This window comes from Coregonus lavaretus (genome assembly GCF_964263955.1).
Source record: "Coregonus lavaretus genome assembly, chromosome: 8".
NCBI lineage: Eukaryota > Metazoa > Chordata > Actinopteri > Salmoniformes > Salmonidae > Coregonus > Coregonus lavaretus.
In genome coordinates this window covers 52508908-52527182 of record NC_139995.1, presented here as the reverse complement: position 1 = coordinate 52527182, position 18275 = coordinate 52508908, and the positions used below count along the sequence as shown (strand labels likewise).

The following is an 18275-nucleotide window of genomic DNA, read 5'->3' as shown; positions in this document are numbered from 1 at the left end:
AGTGGAGGACAGAGGAGCCTCTTAAAGAAGAAGTTACAGGTCTGTGAGAGCCAGAAATCTTGCTTGTTTGTAGATGACCAAATACTTATTTTCCACCATAATTTGCAAATAAATTCATTAAAAATCCTACAATGTGATTTTCTGGATTTTTTTTTCTCAATTTGTCTGTCATAGTTGACGTGTACCTATGATGAAAATTACAGGCCTCTCTCATCTTTTTAAGTGGGAGAACTTGCACAATTGGTGGCTGACTAAATACTTTTTCCCCCACTGTATACAGGGCTGTCTGAAGTTTGCCAATGAACATCTGAATGATTCAGAGGAGAACTGGGTGAAAGTGTTGTGGTCAGATGAGACCAAAATCGAGCTCTTTGGCATCAACTCAACTCGCCGTGTTTGGAGGAGGAGGAATGCTGCCTATGACCCCAAGAACACCATCCCCACCATCAAACATGGAGGTGGAAACATTATGCTTTGGGGGTGTTTTTCTGCTAAGGGGACAGGACAATTTCACTGCATCAAAGGGACGATGGATGGGGCCATGTACCTTCCAATCTTGGGTGAGAACCTCCTTCCCTCAGCCAGGGCATTGAAATGGGTCGTGGATGGGTATTCCAGCATGACAATGACCCAAAACACACGGCCAAGGCAACAAAGGAGTGGCTCAAGAAGAAGCACATTAAAGGTCCTGGAGTGGCCTAGCCAGTCTCCAGACCTTAATCTCATAGAAAAGCTGTGGAGGGAGCTGAATGGTCGAGTTGCCAAACGTCAGCCTCGAAACCTTAATGACTTGGATAAGATCTGCAAAGAGGAGTGGGACAAAATCCCTCCTGAGATGTGTGCAAACCTGGTGGCGAACTACAAGAAACGTCTGACCTCTGTGATTGCCAACAAGGGTTTTGCCACCAAGTACTAATTCATGTTTTGACAGAAAAACACATTGAACAATGTAATAAAACTCAAACCATAAAGAGAGTTCTACCTATAGCGGTTCAATCTCAATACTACACATAAACACACATTTCTGGTTTAATTTAGATGCTGATGTGGTGATGACTATGTAATGACACATTTTCCTGTGAATTAAGAAAAGGAGCCCTACCCATTCTTATGACATGGGTAGGGCTCCTTTTAAAAGGCCTGGCATCCTTTCATTACTTACAGAACTACAACAAGCAACTCGATCCACTTACCAACACAACCACGTGAGAGACAGCTTCAATGGATTTTGGTAAGTCAACTGAAACTTCTCGTTGCAAGATTTTTTATCAAATTCAGATGATGAAAAATGTAGATATTGCCTTGTCAAGGTACCCTATGTCATGTTTAGTGACAGAGGGTCATATAGTACAGTGAATGGGTAATTGGGTGACTTGACTTGTAGAATGTAACATTTGCTTACAAAGAAAGATAATTATTGTTGGTGTATGTTCATCTGTTAAATTAATATTATTGATATTCTAATTCCTAAGTCTGTGGTCTTTGGCCTGTTTCTCTCTGCATATTCTTTCTGCATTATGCATGGTGATAGGCTACAAGTGTTTTCTCTATCCAGTGGTCTCAACTAGCCCAACTGACAGTCTGTTTCTGCTATGTTGCTGTCAGGCAAAAATGACAAAACATAAGGCTAGACAACAGCAAACGTAGAAACAGACTGACGCCTCACACTAATAAAATAATAATAATCATTGTTTTATCAGGACAAAATAGAAAATCAGGATTTATTTCTTTATTTCTTTATTTCTTGAAGACATTGGTAAGGTAGAGCTCCACTGTGAGAAGAACAACACAGCCCACAACACCAATGACATCTCAGTGAACAGACTGATAGTCAGGAGAGGTCAGTCCTTCCTGGTCACCTTTGACCTCCATGGCCCCTTCAGGCCCACAACAGACATGCTGGAGCTGATGGTGGAGACAGGTGAGCTATCTAGAATAGAACATAGAATCACTTTATTTATCTCTGCTATTTATTAGAGCTGTTTGTATTAGAGGTTTCCCGGACTCAGATTATGCTAGTCCTGGACTAAAACACACTAGGATTAATCTAGGCTAGGGCAGGGAAACCGGCCCTATGTGGATCCCCTTTGACAAGACAGACACGTGCAGTAATAATTACATTAAAACAAATCCTTGTATGCGTTGTAAATAGCTGAATTGGGGTCAATTCAATCTAATCTAAAGACTAAATTGCACCACTTACAGGACTTGAGATACCTCCACTTGTACTGTACATGTAATGTTGACATCAAAGTTACTCTGACAGAAAATATAAACTCTTATTGGACAAATACACTGAGTGTACAAAACATTAGGAACACCTGCTCTTTCCATGACATAGACTGACCTGACCAGGTGAATCCAGGTGAAAGCTATGATCCCTTATTGAATCCACTTCAATAAGGGAGGAGACAGGTTAAAGAAGGATTTTTAAGCCTTGAGACAGCTGAGACATGGATTGTGTATGTGTGCCATTCAGAGGGTGAATGGGCAAGACAATAGATTTAAGTACCCAGGCGCACTGGTTTGAGTGTGTCAAGAACTGCAATGCTCCTGGGTTTTTCATGCTCAACAGTTTCCCGTGTGTATCACCCAAAGGACATTCAAAGGACATTCAGCCAACTTGACAAGCATTGGGGTTAACATGGACCAGCATCCGTGAGGAACACTTTCGACACCATGTAGAGTACATGCCCCGACGAATTGAGTCTTTTCTGAAGGCGAAAGGGGACAACTCAATATTAGGAAGGTGTTCCTAATGTTTTGTACACTGTGTATACTACCTCACTGTTTCTGAACGTTTTCTTCCATTTCGTTCCTACTGAACACAACCCAAAACTCATCCTCCCTTCTCCATCCAGGGCCCCAGCCATCTGAGGCGTTGGGGACCAGGTCAGTGTTCGGGATACCTGAGGGCCGTGGGAAGGGTTCCTCCTGGAAGGTTGAGGTTCACCCGGACTCAGTGCTCCTGGAGGGCTCAATCACTCTGGACATCACCAGCCCAGCAGATGCCCCAGTGGGAGAGTACAGCCTGTCTGTAAAGACCAACGCCAACGCCACAGTGGGCAGAAGCCTGGGCAAGCTCCTTCTGCTGTTTAACCCCTGGTGCCAAGGTAAACACAATTCAATTCAAAACAACTTTATTACATCTTACATCTGTACACTTCCTGTGAACGAGATTTGAGAGTACGGTAAAGCAGATTTAATACATTATAATGGAGTATAACGAATTCATAAAAATGTTAACTAGAACTGTGATAAATTAACTTTTTTAATCAAACGAAGGAGAACAAATGCGGTGAATGCATCAATACAGCCATGGTAACTATTTGATACAGTATCTGGAGGGTGTGAAATGCTGCATTCCTGAATGTTCTTATCAGTTTAAAAGCTGGAAATGGCTAACTTTACAGAGATTGTTGTAACCCATGTCTCTGTATGGGTTGGGAAGACCCCTCATAATTGTTTTGGAACATAATAGCCCATATACACAGATACAAACAATGGGCCACAACACAGCTTGGTAACATCCTGGTAGCACAGCCTGGTAGCACAGCTTGGTAGCATCCTGGTAACAGCCTAGTAACAGCCTGGTAACACAGCCTGGTAAGATCCTGGTAACAGCCTAGTAACAGCCTGGTAACACAGCCTGGTAAGATCCTGGTACCATCCTGGTAACACAGCCGGGTAACATCCTGGTAACACAGCCCGGTAACACAGCTTGGTAACATCCTGGTAACACAGCCTAGTAACACAGCCTGGTTACAGCCTAGTAACAGCCTGGTAACACAGCCTGGTAACATCCTGGTACCATCCTGTTAACACAGCCTGGTAACATCCTGGTAACATCTTGGTAACACAGCCTGGTAACATCCTGGTAACATCTTGGTAACACAGCCTAGTAACACAGCCTGGTAAGATCCTGGTAACAGCCTAATAACATCCTGGTAACATCCTGGTACCATCCTGGTAACACAGCCTGGTAACATCCTGGTAATATCCTGGTAACACAGCCTGGTAACATCCTGGTAACACAGCCCGGTAACACAGCTTGGTAACATCCTGGTAACACTACATTCTAGCATGGGAGACAGTGGTCATAACACAGTAACAGCATGATAACATGTTAAAGTTACCCCTTCATTTCATTTTGTATAATAATGTATTTTTTATTTATCATTTATTTAACCAGCCAAGTCAGTTGAACAAATTCTTATAATTCATGTTTTGAAACTGCTGTATTTTGTGGCGGGCTGTAGAGGACTGGGTGCATCTACCTGAAGAGGAGGAGAGGCAGGAGTATGTGATGAGAGAACAAGGCCTGGTGTACAGAGGTTCTGAAAAATACATCAGCTCCCTGGCGTGGGACTTCGGACAGGTACACAGAACAAACAATACAGTATTGTACAGTTGAAAAGTGCTGCTTATAACATATAGGGCTGGTTTCCTGGATACAGATTAAGCCTATTCCTCGACTAAAAAGCAAACTCAATGGAGAATCTCCACCAATAATTATTTTAACTCTAGATAAATCCAGGACTAATCTGTTGCCCGGGAAACCGCCCCCAAGTGTTACACAACGATATATCAGTCGAAGTGATTGGCTAGAGTCCTGTGTGGCTCCGTTGGTAAAGCATGGCGCTTGCAACGCCAGGGTTGTGGGTTTCGATTACCGCGGGAGACCAATACGAACATTTATCCATTCAATACTGTAAATCGCTCTGGATAAGAGCGTCTGCTAAATTACTAAAATGTATGTAAGTATAGACAAGACATTTTAGAAATTGTTGTAGGCTACCTAGCTAACGTGCCCAAATGTATTGTTTCTCCAGTTTGAAGACGATATAGTGGACATTTGCCTGAAGCTGCTTGACGTGAACCCCAAGTGTCTGAGAGACCCCGCCAAGGACTTCTCTGCTCGTTGCAACCCCATCTATGTCAGTAGGGTGGTCAGTGCCATGGTAAGACTGGAGATCTGACCCCCACTAGTAACAGCGACAACATTATTGAACCCCACTAGTAACACTGACAACATTATTGAACCCCACTAGTAACAGGAAACACGTTTCCATCCAATCTTGTTATGCGAGTAAAGTACATGTCAGATAAAAGATTTAATGACAGTGCTGATGGAAAATGTTTTCGGTAAACTTTCCAAATGTTGACAAAACAAAATACACTAGACAAGGTGGGATCTTTTTGTGTCGGTAAAATGAAGTATGAGAGAAATGTTGGTGGAAATGCTTTTATGCGCAAATATTGATTTAATAACCATCATTTCGAAGTAAACATGGAGTCACGTAATGACATGTTGTGTGGTCCTCCCACTACGACTCATCGGGAAAGCATGCAGTTTATTAGGCTACAGATGAAGAAATGAATGATGAACTTCACAGGGTGGTGAATGTGCAAGGTGATAAGCTTGATATTTCTTTATAATAAATATCGAGGGCCTTATTCTGGTAACATGATCCTCGATGCTTGGCTGTCCTCGTTTGACAAATAAAAAATAATCTCATCATGTAGGCTAAAGTGCATTCGGAAAGTTCAGACCCCTGGACTTTTTTCCACATTTTGTTACATTACAGCCTTATTCTAAAATTGATTAAATAGTTTTTCCCCTTATCAATCTACACACAATACCCCTTAATGACAAAGCAAAAACACGTTTTTAGAAATTTGTGCAAATGTATATATATAAAAAAAAAAAACGGAAATATCACATTTACATAAATATTCAGACCCTTTACTCAGTACTTTGTTAAAGCACCTTTGGCAGCGATTACAGCCTGGAGTCTTCTTGCGTATGATGCTACAAGCTTGGCACACCTGTATTAGGCGAGTTTCTCCCATTCTTCTCTGCAGATCCTCTCAAGCTCTGTCAGATTGGATGGGGAGTGTCGCTCCTCAGCTATTTTCAGGTCTCTCCAGAGAACCTTTGCCCCAGTCTGAGGTCCTGAGCGCTCTGGAGCAGGTTTTCATCAAGGATCTTCTATGTACTTTGCTCCTTTCATCATTCCCTCGATCCTGACTAGTCTCCTAGTCCCTGCCGCTGAAAAACATTCCCACAGCATGATGCTGCCACCACCATGCCAGGTTTCCTCCAGACGTGACGCTTGGCATTCAGGCCAAAGAATTCAATCTTGGTTTCATCAGACCAGAGAATCTTATTTCTCATGGTCTGAGAGTCATTTTGGTGCCTTTTGGCAAACTCCAAGCGGGCTGTCATGTGCCTTTTACTGAGGACGGGCTTCCGTCTGGCCACTCTACCATAAAGTCCTGATTGGTGGAGTGCTGCAGACATGGTTGTCCTTCTGGAAGGTTCTCACATCTCCACAGAGGAACTCTGGAGCTCTGTCAGAGTGACCATCAGGTTCTCGGTCACCTCCCTGACCAAGGCCCTTCTCCCCCGATTGCTAAGTTTGGCCGGGCGACCAGCTCTAGGAAGAGTCTTGGTGGTTCCAAACTACTTCCATTTAAGAATTATGGAGGCCACTGTGATCTTGGGGACCTTCAATGCTGCAGACATTTTTTGTTACCTTTCCCCAAATCTGTGCCTTGACACAATCCTGTCTTGGAGCTCTATGGACAATTCCTTCAACCTCATGGCTTGGTTTTTGCTCTGACATGCACTGTCAACTGTGGGACCTTATATAGACAGGTGTGTGCCTTTCCAAATCATGTCCAATCAATCGAAATTACCACAGGTGGACTCCCGTCAAGTTGTATAAACATCTCAAGGATCATCAATGGAAACAGGATGCATCTGAGCTCAATTTCAAGTCTCATAGCTAAGGGTCTGAATACTTATGTAAATAAGGTATTTCTGTTTTTTATTTGTAATACATTTGCAAAAAAAATCTAAAACCCTGTTTTCACTTCGTCATTATGTGGTATTGTGTGTAGATTGATTAAGATTTTAATTTATTTAATCCATTTTAGAATAAGGCTGTAACTTAACAAAATGTGGAAAAAGTAATTGGGTCTGAATACTTTCCGAATGCACCGTATACCCGCAATGTATCTGCGAGCTGTGCCAATACCAGAGTGGGAACATTCGCTACATAAAGAATTTAACCGCAAAAGGTATTTTTATGTCCACTATGTCATCACCCCACAGCCTTTTATCCGGAAAAAAAAAAATAAAAAAGTCATTTTAATGGAAACACATCTCTGGTGGGAAAATGCACATATTGTTTTTATGCAGATTTTTGAATATTCGCATGAAAATCTGTCACCAATTGGATGGAAATTCTAGCTAGTGACAACATTATTGAACCCCACTAGTAACAGTGACAACGTTATTGAACCCCACTAGTAACAGTGATAACATTATTGAACCCCACTAGTAACAGTGACAACGTTATTGAACCCCACTAGTAACAGTGATAACATTATTGAACCCCACTAGTAACAGTGACAACGTTATTGAACCCCACTAGTAACAGTGATAACATTATTGAACCCCACTAGTAACAGTGACAACATTATTGAACCCCACTAGTAACAGTGACAATGTTATTGAACCCCACTAGTAACAGTGACAACATTATTGAACCCCACTAGTAACAGTGACAACGTTATTGAACCCCACTAGTAACAGTGACAACATTATTGAACCCCACTAGTAACAGTGACAACATTATTGAACCCCACTAGTAACAGTGACAACGTTATTGAACCCCACTAGTAACAGTGACAACATTATTGAACCCCACTAGTAACAGTGACAACATTATTGAACCCCACTAGTAACAGTGACAACATTATTGAACCCCACTAGTAACAGTGACAACATTATTGAACCCCACTAGTAACACTGACAACATTATTGAACCCCACTAGTAACACTGACAACATTATTGAACCCCACTAGTAACAGTGATAACATTATTGAACCCCACTAGTAACAGTGACAACGTTATTGAACCCCACTAGTAACAGTGACAACGTTATTGAACCCCACTAGTAACAGTGACAACATTATTGAACCCCACTAGTAACAGTGACAACATTATTGAACCCCACTAGTAACAGTGACAACATTATTGAACCCCACTAGTAACAGTGACAACATTATTGAACCCCACTAGTAACAGTGACATTCTTTAATCATCATAAGGTCATAGTACTGTATGAACAGCATAAGAAAATACATTGGTTCATTTCTGGAACGTCATCTAGCCCTGTTCACTATAAATGGGTCCAGTGCAACTAAGTAAGGTGTTGTTGCACATATAGGACTGGTTTCCCGGACCCAGATTAAACCTAGTCCTGGACTAAAAATAACTTTCCACACTGAGCTTTTTAGTCCAAGGCTCAATCCAGATCCACGAAACCAACTACATTTGAGATATTACAAAAACACATTCACTCAGCCAAATGACAGTTCTGAAATTTATAATTTTAACATTATTTTCCTTGCCCAGATCAACGCTAATGATGACAGAGGTGTCCTGTTGGGGCGGTGGGATGGTCAATACAATGGTGGCGTGTCCCCCACTCACTGGAACGGCAGTGTGGAGGTACTAAGGAGGTGGCTCAACAATGGAGGCAATCCAGTCAAGTATGGCCAGTGTTGGGTGTTCGCCGCTGTAATGTGCACAGGTAGCCTATCACTGTCCAATCGCTCTTAAATTCTTATTTTAGTCAATCAATCAATACAACAGTATTTAAATAGCGCTGACTGTACTGCAAGCGCTCAGACCCAGGGTTGTGATTGGTTTTGAGAGGGATGGCAAGAATACCCACCATCTGTGTCCGATTCACCTCTGACCAGAGGAGAGAGGCTGGGTGTCAATGCCTTGGATGTCTTTATTTAGTTAACCAGTATCCTTTGGATGTCTTTATTTAGTTAACCAGTATCCTTTGGATGTCTTTATTTAGTTAACCAGTATCCTTTGGATGTCTTTATTTAGTTAACCACTATGCCTTCTATGTGTTGTTTTTGTTAACCAGTATGCCTGAAATGTATTTCCATGTCAGTACTGAGGTGTTTGGGAATCCCATGTCGAGTGGTTACCAACTTCCAGTCAGCCCACGACACCGACAAAAACCTGACAATTGACGACTTCTTCTCCGACAATGGAGTCAGACCCAAACAGAGCCAAGACAGTGTATGGTAAATGCAACATCAGGTCATTGTGGCTACAGTATGAAGAGTGATGCCAATAGCATGATGTTTTAAAGACTGGTGTTTCTGCTCAGGAACTACCATGTGTGGGTGGAGGCCTGGATGAGACGGCCCGATCTCTCAGGAGACTCCTTATATGACGGCTGGCAGGCTGTGGACCCTACCCCTCAGGAGAAAAGCACTGGTATGGTCTAACTTCCATCTCATCTCACACTAACATACATAATAACACACTTCTGGAGTATGTGTGTATTGTATGTTGTGTTATTGTGCAGATGGTGCTGAGTTTGTGTCCTGGGTCTGGGAGACATGAAGGGAACTCCCTGTTATACACTCATGTTGTTTTCCCTTCCTCTCCCCCAGGTGTTTACTGCTGCGGCCCTGCTCCAGTCAAGGCCATACTGCAGGGTCACATTGACCTCAAATACGATGTGCCCTTTGTCTTCGCCGAAGTCAACGCCGACCGTGTAACCTGGATGGTGTTCGCTGACGGCTCCAAGAAAAAGATCTTAACGGACACTGGGTCCGTAGGCCAGAACATCAGCACAAAGGCAGTGGGCAGCGACAAGAGAGTGGACATCACGGCCAACTATAAATATGCAGAGGGTTGGTATTGAATGAACTGAGAGAGTCTGACTATATCTACAAAGGTTGACTTGTCAGATGTTTTCTTTAAAAAACGTCCTGGAGGTTAAATGTCAAAAGTCAGCCACTAGCTTTTTAGGACCAGTTCTGTATGGAGTAACGCTAAGGCTGTCCAATCTCCACCCTTTTATACATTTTGGCTGTTGAACTGTTATCAATTGATTTCCGAAATAATGCAGCATTACAAGGGTTATGCCTATCATAAGGGTAGAAGCGTATTTTATGTCTTTGAGAGCTAGGGTTGGTCTGGGAAATAGTTCTGTACTTTTTTAAGAGATGAGTTAGAAAGGGGCTGTGTCCACCTGTCGCAAGACATAATTCTCCTAGGTGAGTGAGGGCAACTGCTTGAGTCACCAGCTACTCATCCAAAATGTCACCCATTTAAAACAGGCACGAAAAAGGAGAGGACTGTGTACAATAACGCAGCGAACAGAGTCAACAATCTCGAAGACAAAGAGAATTCAAACGGGATCCTTGACCGCAAACCTTCTGATGTTTCCATGAAAATCGTGGAGCTGACCAAGCCGCTCAGCGGCAAAGACATCGACCTCAAGCTTGTACTGAACAGCGACGACCGTGAGACTCGGACACTAGTGATCCATGTCAACGTTCAGGCCATGAGATACACCGGCATTCCATCCTCCAAGATACAGACCGAATTGAAAGAACAGAAGCTCCGTCCCAACCAAGGTAGAGTGAAAATGTTTCAAACTCTTTCCATGAGTAGGCCTACAAGGCTGAACTAACAAAGGGGGGCATTTACATCACAGAACAAAGAGAACTGAAACACTTCTCAAAACCAAGAACACATTGCAGCTATTTACTTTCATAATTCTTTGTCAACATCCTTGGTCTCAATGATTGATTATGTCACAAAGGTGGTGTATTTCAGGAGTGCATATAGATAGCATTTACAGTTGAAGTCGGAAGTTTGCATACACCTTAGCCAAATACATTTAAACTCCGTTTTTCACAATTCCTGACATTTAATCCTAGTAAAAATTCCCTGTCTTAGGTCAGTTAGGATCACCACTTTATTTCAAGAATGTGAAATGTCAGAATAATAGTAGAGAGAATTATTTCTTTCAGCTTTTATTTCTTTCATCACATTCCCAGTGGGTCAGAAGTTTACATACACTCAATTAGTATTTGGTAGCATTGCCTTTAAATTGCTTAACTTGGGTCAAACATTTCGGGTAGTCTTCCACAAGCTTCCCACAATAAGTTGGGTGAATTTTGTCCCATTCCTGCTGACAGAGCTGGTGTAACTGAGTCAGGTTTGTAGGCCTCCTTGCTCGCACACGGTTTTTCAGTTCTGCCCACAAATGTTCTATAGGATTGAGGTCAGGGCTTTGTGATGGCCACTCCAATACCTTGACTTTGTTGTCCTTAAGCCATTTTGCCACAACTTTGGAAGTATGCTTGGGGTCATTGTCCATTTGGAAGACCCATTTGCGACCAAGCTTTAACTTCCTGACTGATGTATTGAGATATTGCTTCAATATATTCACATCATTTTCCTTCCTCATGATGCCATCTATTTTGTGAAGTGCACCAGTCCCTCCTGCAGCAAAGCACCCCCACAGCATGATGCTGCCACCCCCGTGCTTCACAGTTGGGATGGTGTTCACAGTCTGAGTCTCCTCTCCTCTCTCCTCTCTCCTCTCCTCTCTCTTCACAGTCTGAGTCTCCTGAGTGGCGCAGTGGTCTAAGGCACTGCATCGCAGTGCTAACTGTGCCACTAGAGATCCTGGTTCGAATCCAGGCTCTGTCGCAGCCGGCCGCGACCGGGAGACTCATGGGCGGCGCACAATTGGCCCAGCGTCGTCCAGGGTAGGGGAGGGAATGGCCGGCAGGGATGTAGCTCAGTTGATAGAGCATGGCGTTTGCAACGCCAGGGTTGTGGGTTTGATTCCCACGGGGGGCCAGTATAAAAAAAAAAATATATGTATTCACTAACTGTAAGTCGCTCTGGATAAGAGCGTCTGCTAAATGACTAAAATGTAAATGTAAATGTAAATGTGTTCTTCGGCTTGCAAGTGTCCCCCTTTTTCCTCCAAACATAACGATGGTCATTATGGCCAAACCGTTCTATTTTTGTTTAATCAGACCAGAGGACATTTCTCCAAAAAGTATGATCTTTGTCCCCATGTGCAGTTGCAAACCGTAGTCTGGCTTTTTTATGGCGGTTTTGGAGCAGTGGCTTCTTCCTTGCTGAGCGGCCTTTCAGGTTATGTCGATATAGGACTCGTTTTACTGTGGATATAGATACTTTTGTACCTGTTTCCTCCAGCATCTTCACAAGGTCCTTTGCTGTTGTTCTGGGATTGATTTGCACTTTTCGCACCAAAGTATGTTCATCTCTAGGAGACAGAACTCGTCTCCTTCCTGAGCGGTATGATGGCTGCGTGGTCCCATGGTGTTTATACTTGTGTACTATTGTTTGTAAAGATGAACGTGGTACCTTCAGGCGTTTGGATATTGTTCCCAAGGATGAACCAGACTTTTGGAGGTCTACAATTGTTTTTCTGAGGTCTTGGCTGATTTCTTTTGATTTTCCCATGATGTCAAGCAAAGAGGCACTGAGTTTGAAGGTAGGCCTTGAAATACATCCACAGGTACACCTCCAATTGACTCAAATTATGTCAATTAGCCTATCAGAAGCTTCTAAAGCCATGACATCATTTTCTGGAATTTTCCAAGCTGTTTAAAGGCACAGTCAACTGAGTGTATGTAAACTTCTGACCCAATGGAATTGTGATACCGTGAATTATAAGTGAAATAATCTGTCTGTAAACAATTGTTGGAAAAATAACTTGTGTCATGCACAAAGTAGATGTCCTAACTGACTTGCTAAAACTATCGTTTGTTAACAAGAAATTTGTGGAGTGGTTGAAAAACGAGTTTTAATGACTTCAACCTAAGTGTATGTAAACTTCCGACTTCAACTGTAACTGTTAAATTTAACAAAGCTGTAAAGTCTCATGTATAGCTGTGTAGCAAATCAACTGACACTAACTCTTATGGCTGTCAGGTTGCTAACGTTGTACTGAGGACACTACAGAATGTTAGGGTTGCTAACGTTGTACTGAGGACACTACAGAATGTTAGGGTTGCTAACGTTGTACTGAGGACACCACATAATGTTAGGGTTGCTAACGTTGTACTGAGGACACTACAGAATGTTAGGGTTGCTAACGTTGTACTGAGGACACTACAAAATGTTAGGGTTGCTAACGTTGTACTGAGGACACTACAGAATGTTAGGGTTGCTAACGTTGTACTGAGGACACCACAGAATGTTTGGGTTGCTAACGTTGTACTGAGGACACCACAGAATGTTAGGGTTGCTAACGTTGTACTGAGGACACCACAGAATGTTTGGGTTGCTAACGTTGTACTGAGGACACCACAGAATGTTAGCCTTTGTGATACATTGACAATCAAATGCATTGTCTGTGTTGGCAGATCTGATTATACCCATCCACATCCCCTTCTCTGTGTACGGTGAGAACATGCGGGAGAGCAACAGCATCAAGGTTTCGGCTGTGGTCACAGACAAGGACAACAGTGATGCAGTGTACATCACAGAGAAAGACATTGTGCCAGAGAGCCCTTCACTCACCATCAAAGTGAGTACTGTATATTCCCCAAATTGTAATTTCGCGCATCTGTCAGATCCTTAAGCCACTCCAATAACCCACTTAGAACAGCTCAACTTTCTCTGAGTGACATTCATTGGGGTCATTATGGAACAAGCCCCAAGGCTCTTTACGTTACCATTTCAAATTTGTAGGTGGCAAACATACTAGTAGCGAGAATAGCAATTTGCAAGGAAAATAACGGTTGGCCTGTGAATAAAGGTGATGTGAAGATGAAAATCTAAAGTGTTGGACTGTCATCTGAACAATTGATCTATTCAATACAATGCCAATATCAGTAACAACCACTCAACTGGAGATGGGGTTTATTCAGTGTGATAGTTCTAATATAATATACTATCTAGCAGATGCTTTTATTCTGATGTTTCTTCTCTTTTAGGCCATTGGATCTGAATTGCAGTATAGTGACATGATGGCAGAGGTTGTGTTTGAGAACCCTCTATCCAAGGGTCTAAGAGACTGCTCCATCACAGTGACTGGCAGTGGCTTGCTGACAGAGACAATGGAAGCCAGGTAGGCCTATGTGACATTTCTCTGCCGTCTTTACGAGCAAGGTTTCGGTTTGTCATAAAACCTGAATCCATCCCACTGGGCAAAAACTGGTTGAATCAACGTTGTTTCCATGTAACTTCAACCAAAACAATCAATGTGATGACGTTGAATCAACATGGAAAACTGATTGGATTTGCAAAAAGTAAACTTTTTAACCTTTTTGTTGATTTCAAGTTGAATTCACGTTAGTTGACAACTCAACCAAATGTACACTACCGTTCAAAAGTTTAGGGTCACTTAGAAATGTTATTGTTTTCGAAAGAAAAGCAATTTTTTGTCCATGAAAATAACATCAAATTGATCAGAAATACAGTGTAGACATTGTTAATGTTGTAAATGGCTATTGTAGCTGGAAATGGCTGATTTTTAATGGAATATCTACATAGGCGTACAGAGGCCCATTATCAGCAACAATCAGTCCTGTGTTCCAATGGCATGTTGTGTTTGCTAATTCAAGTTTATCATTTTAAAAGGCTAATTGATCATTAGAAAACCCTTTTGCAATTATGTTAGCACAGCTGAAAACTGTTGTGCTGATTAAAGAAGCAATAAAACTGGCCTTCTTGAGACTAGTTGAGTATCTGGAGCATCAGCAATTGTGCGTTCAATTACAGGCTCAAAATGGCCAGAAACAAAGAACTTTCTTCTGAAACTCATCAGTCTATTCTTGTTCTGAGAAATGAAGGCTATTCCATGCGAGAAATTGCCAAGAAACTGAAGATCTTGTACAACGCTGTGTACTACTCCCTTCACAGAACAGCGCAAAGAAAAAGCCATATCTCAGACTGCCCATCTTAATCTTTTATTATTATTATCTGAGATATGGCTTTTTCTTTGCAACTCTGCCTAGAAGGTCAGTATCCCGGAGTCGCCTCTTCACTGTTGACGTTGAGACTGGTGTTTTGCGGGTACTATTTAATGAAGCTGCCAGTTGAGGACCTGTGAGGCGCCTGTTTCTTAAACTAGACACTCTAATGTATTTGTCCTCTTTCTCAGTTGTGCACCGGTTTGCGCTGTTCTGTGAAGGGAGTAGTACACAGCGTTGTACGAGATCTTCAGTTTCTTGGCAATTTCTCGCATCGAATAGCCTTCATTTCTCAGAACAAGAATAGACTGACGAGTTTCAGAAGAAAGTTCATTTTGAGCCTGTAATCGAACCCACAATTGCTGATGCTCCAGATACTCAACTAGTCTCAAGAAGGCCAGTTTTATTGCTTCTTTAATCAGCACAACAGTTTTCAGCTGTGCTAACATAATTGCAAAAGGGTTTTCTAATGATCAATTAGCCTTTTAAAATGATAAACTTGGATTAGCAAACACAACGTGCCATTGGAACACAGGACTGATGGTTGCTGATAATGGGCCTCTGTACGCCTATGTAGATATTCCATAAAAAATCTGCCGTTTTCAGCTACATGAGCCATTTACAACATTAACAATGTCTACACTGTATTTCGAATCAATTTGATGTTATTTTAATGGACAAAAAAAAAGCTTTTCTTTCTAAAACAAGGACATTTCTAAGTGACCCCAAACTTTTGAACGGTAGTGTAAATCAGAACTAGACGTTGAACTGACGTCTGTGCCCAGTGAGATGTGTCCAGACTTGAATCCTGGATGTGGATGGGGACCTATGTGGAACCAGTTTTTGCCCAGTGGGATGGATTCAGGTTTTATGACAAACCGAAACCTTGCTCGTAAAGATGGCAATTTAGCTCTTAATCTCGGAAACCCAGAACAAAAATTATTCCGGTAATTGTGTCATATGCTTGATTAGTTTCTGATGGAAGACTAGCGAAGTCACTTCCCCCCTAAACAGAAACTCTCATACCCCCTTCTGAAAACGTTCTGCTTGAAATCCCCGTCCTAACTAATTTCTTGAAATCCCCGCCCACACTTTCAGTACCACCTTCACCCAATCCTGATATGTTCAGATATCTAGTGAGAAAACCAAAGCACCGGAACTATGGTTCCTTTTTAGTTGTGGCATCACAGTCTTTTGACAGATGATTCAATACAATTTATGTTACGTAGTCTGTCCACGAGAGATAATTTAGCTCTTGGCTAAACTAGAAAGGACATGCATTTATGGGCTGTTCATGTGGTTAAAGTTTTTCCATCTGAAATATTTTACACTACCTTGTGTGTTGAAGTTTAGAGATCTAAAGATGCTTTGAGGTATAATTTATTTCATGTGTCTCCTCAGAATTCCTTTCCTAAAACAAGGGCAACGGCTGCGTGTGAAGATGCCCTTTACTCCATACAGACCCGGTCCTAAGAAGCTAGTGGCCAACTTCAACTGTGACCAATTCAGGAACATTAAGGCAAGCTGCAATGTGGACATCCTACCTGTCACCAGTGCTGTCCACCCACTGCCGTAGACAGTAAAGCCCTCGTGAGAATAACTATAATAACTCAAATAAGTTCTGCAATTTATACCGTATTATCCTGTTATATCGTATATCAGCCTTTGTTAAAGTATGGGTCGCGACACTGACCTGTTAATGGTGGGTCATGATGTGTCAGAGTAAATGTATAATTATTTAATATATGTCGCGCGTCACTACTTCACAGGAGAGGGATTTGAACGTAAACTTTTTTTAAAAATCTAAATGCGTTTTTTTTGGCAGAAATGCCTTAAGGACATGCAAACTTTCATGTGCCTTTATAATAAACTTCTATGCCATCTGTATTTACAAATACAATTGTTAAATTACGAGCCTAGTTGGTTTAGCCACGGAAAAAGACAGGAACCCCGCTAGCCATGATTGGCTGAGGTAATAGATGGGCTGGACATGCCGAGAGATGAGTTCGGATTGGTCTGCCATGTAGCACGCTTCTGTCTATAACATGAGTTGGTCAGTATGTGTAGGTCATTATTTCTAACGCAGCTTTTTTGAAAGATGTCACGTAGTAGAACTGCTGAAGTGTTGCTCTCCACTTTCTGGAGGACCGAGTTTTGAAATCAGTGGAATGCCCGGTGGAATAGAGTATGATAGCTAAAGAGATGGAGAAAATTCTGCTGTTTGATTGCAAATATGCAGATGGAGTCGAAAAGAGAAAACACAGAAGGCTGTTGTATAAAACACCTGTCTCCGGATTACATCTTCAAACTAAGGGCAACCATGGCATCTGTGACAGATAGGGAGAAGCGTTCATCCATGTGTTTGGGTAAGAGAGTCTAGCTAGCTATATTTTCAGATATTATAAGTTTCTAATTTTGTCAGAAAGTCGCTTTGATTGCTAGTTAAAGCTTACTGTTAGCTAGCTAGGTAACGTTACATGTATGATCTATGTAGTAATATTATTCGTATCTCAGAGCCATTTGCATTGCTAGTTATAGCCTAATGTTAGCTAGCTAACATTGAACCTGGTTGGTTAGCTACCTGCAGATTCATGCCGGGTAGTAACGTTATGAGTTGGGATTATGGTTAATTGTTTAGCTAGCTAGCTAGACTCCACTTTGCAAGTAACCATTTCACTACACCTTCTGTATCCAGTGCATGTGTGTCACGCCCTGACTCAGGGGACGCTTATATGTTGAGTCAGGGTGTGTATATTCCTTGTTGTGCTTTTTCTATGTGGGGTATTCTAGTATGTATATTTCTATGTTGGCCGGTGTGGTTCCCAATCAGAGGCAGCTGTCGCTCGTTGTCTCTGATTGGGGACCATACTTAAGCAGCCTATTGGCACTGTGTAGTTGTGGGATCTTGTTCCGTGTAAGGTTTGTTGTTCTGTACTACCTTGGACTTCACGTTTCGTTTCCTTTGTTGTTTTGTCGTGTCGTTTATTACGTTAATAAACATGTACGCATATCACGCTGCGCCTTGGTCTGACCCGTCATTCAACGAACGTGACAATGTGGCAAATGAACTTTGATTTTATTTGATATAGTATGTGTTTACCAGAGACGGTAATGTGAAGAACATGACCTGCACCAAAGTAAAATTAGGATATAACGTTAGGCCAACGAGACAATGTCCAAGATCTAAAATTCTCCAGTAGAATGCCCTGCTTTTATTTCGTCACACTCACAACCGTAAGCTATTTTCTAGTTATGCTATTTTGACCACCAGGCTGCTGATGTCATGCAGCCTGTAGTTTTTGTGTTTATACTTTTTCATAACGACAACGACAAGTTTGATGTCGGACGACAATAGAATGTTCATGATGTCACTGCGACAACTGTCGATACACGTAGTATAAACCAGCCTTTAGTCTTGAAGTCTTTGGTTGTTTAGTACATGGCCTTATATGTGAATCCTTAAAGACAGTGCAACCAA

The 18275-nt window shown here is 42.0% G+C and overlaps 1 protein-coding gene across 2 annotated transcripts; it reads left to right on the top strand.

Annotated features, from left to right (window-relative positions):
• The first annotated feature begins 1115 nt into the window (after positions 1-1115).
• Positions 1116-17816, top strand: LOC311133810 (protein-glutamine gamma-glutamyltransferase 2-like). 2 transcript variants are annotated; one of them, XR_014613636.1, is made up of 14 exons: positions 1116-1231; positions 1751-1921; positions 2862-3113; positions 4260-4378; positions 4833-4961; positions 8430-8607; positions 8986-9121; positions 9208-9317; positions 9497-9739; positions 10169-10468; positions 13247-13410; positions 13820-13953; positions 16199-17497; positions 17542-17814. XR_014613636.1 is itself a non-coding variant. In XM_084167388.1 (13 exons), the coding sequence occupies exons 1-13, from the start codon at positions 1222-1224 to the stop codon at positions 16371-16373; spliced, it is 2121 nt and encodes a 706-aa protein (XP_084023514.1). In that variant the 5' UTR covers positions 1116-1221; the 3' UTR covers positions 16374-17816. The 2 variants fall into 2 exon arrangements, 1 of the variants encoding a protein (XP_084023514.1); XM_084167388.1 differs by having other exon boundaries at positions 16199-17816.
• Positions 17817-18275: the final 459 nt, after the last annotated feature.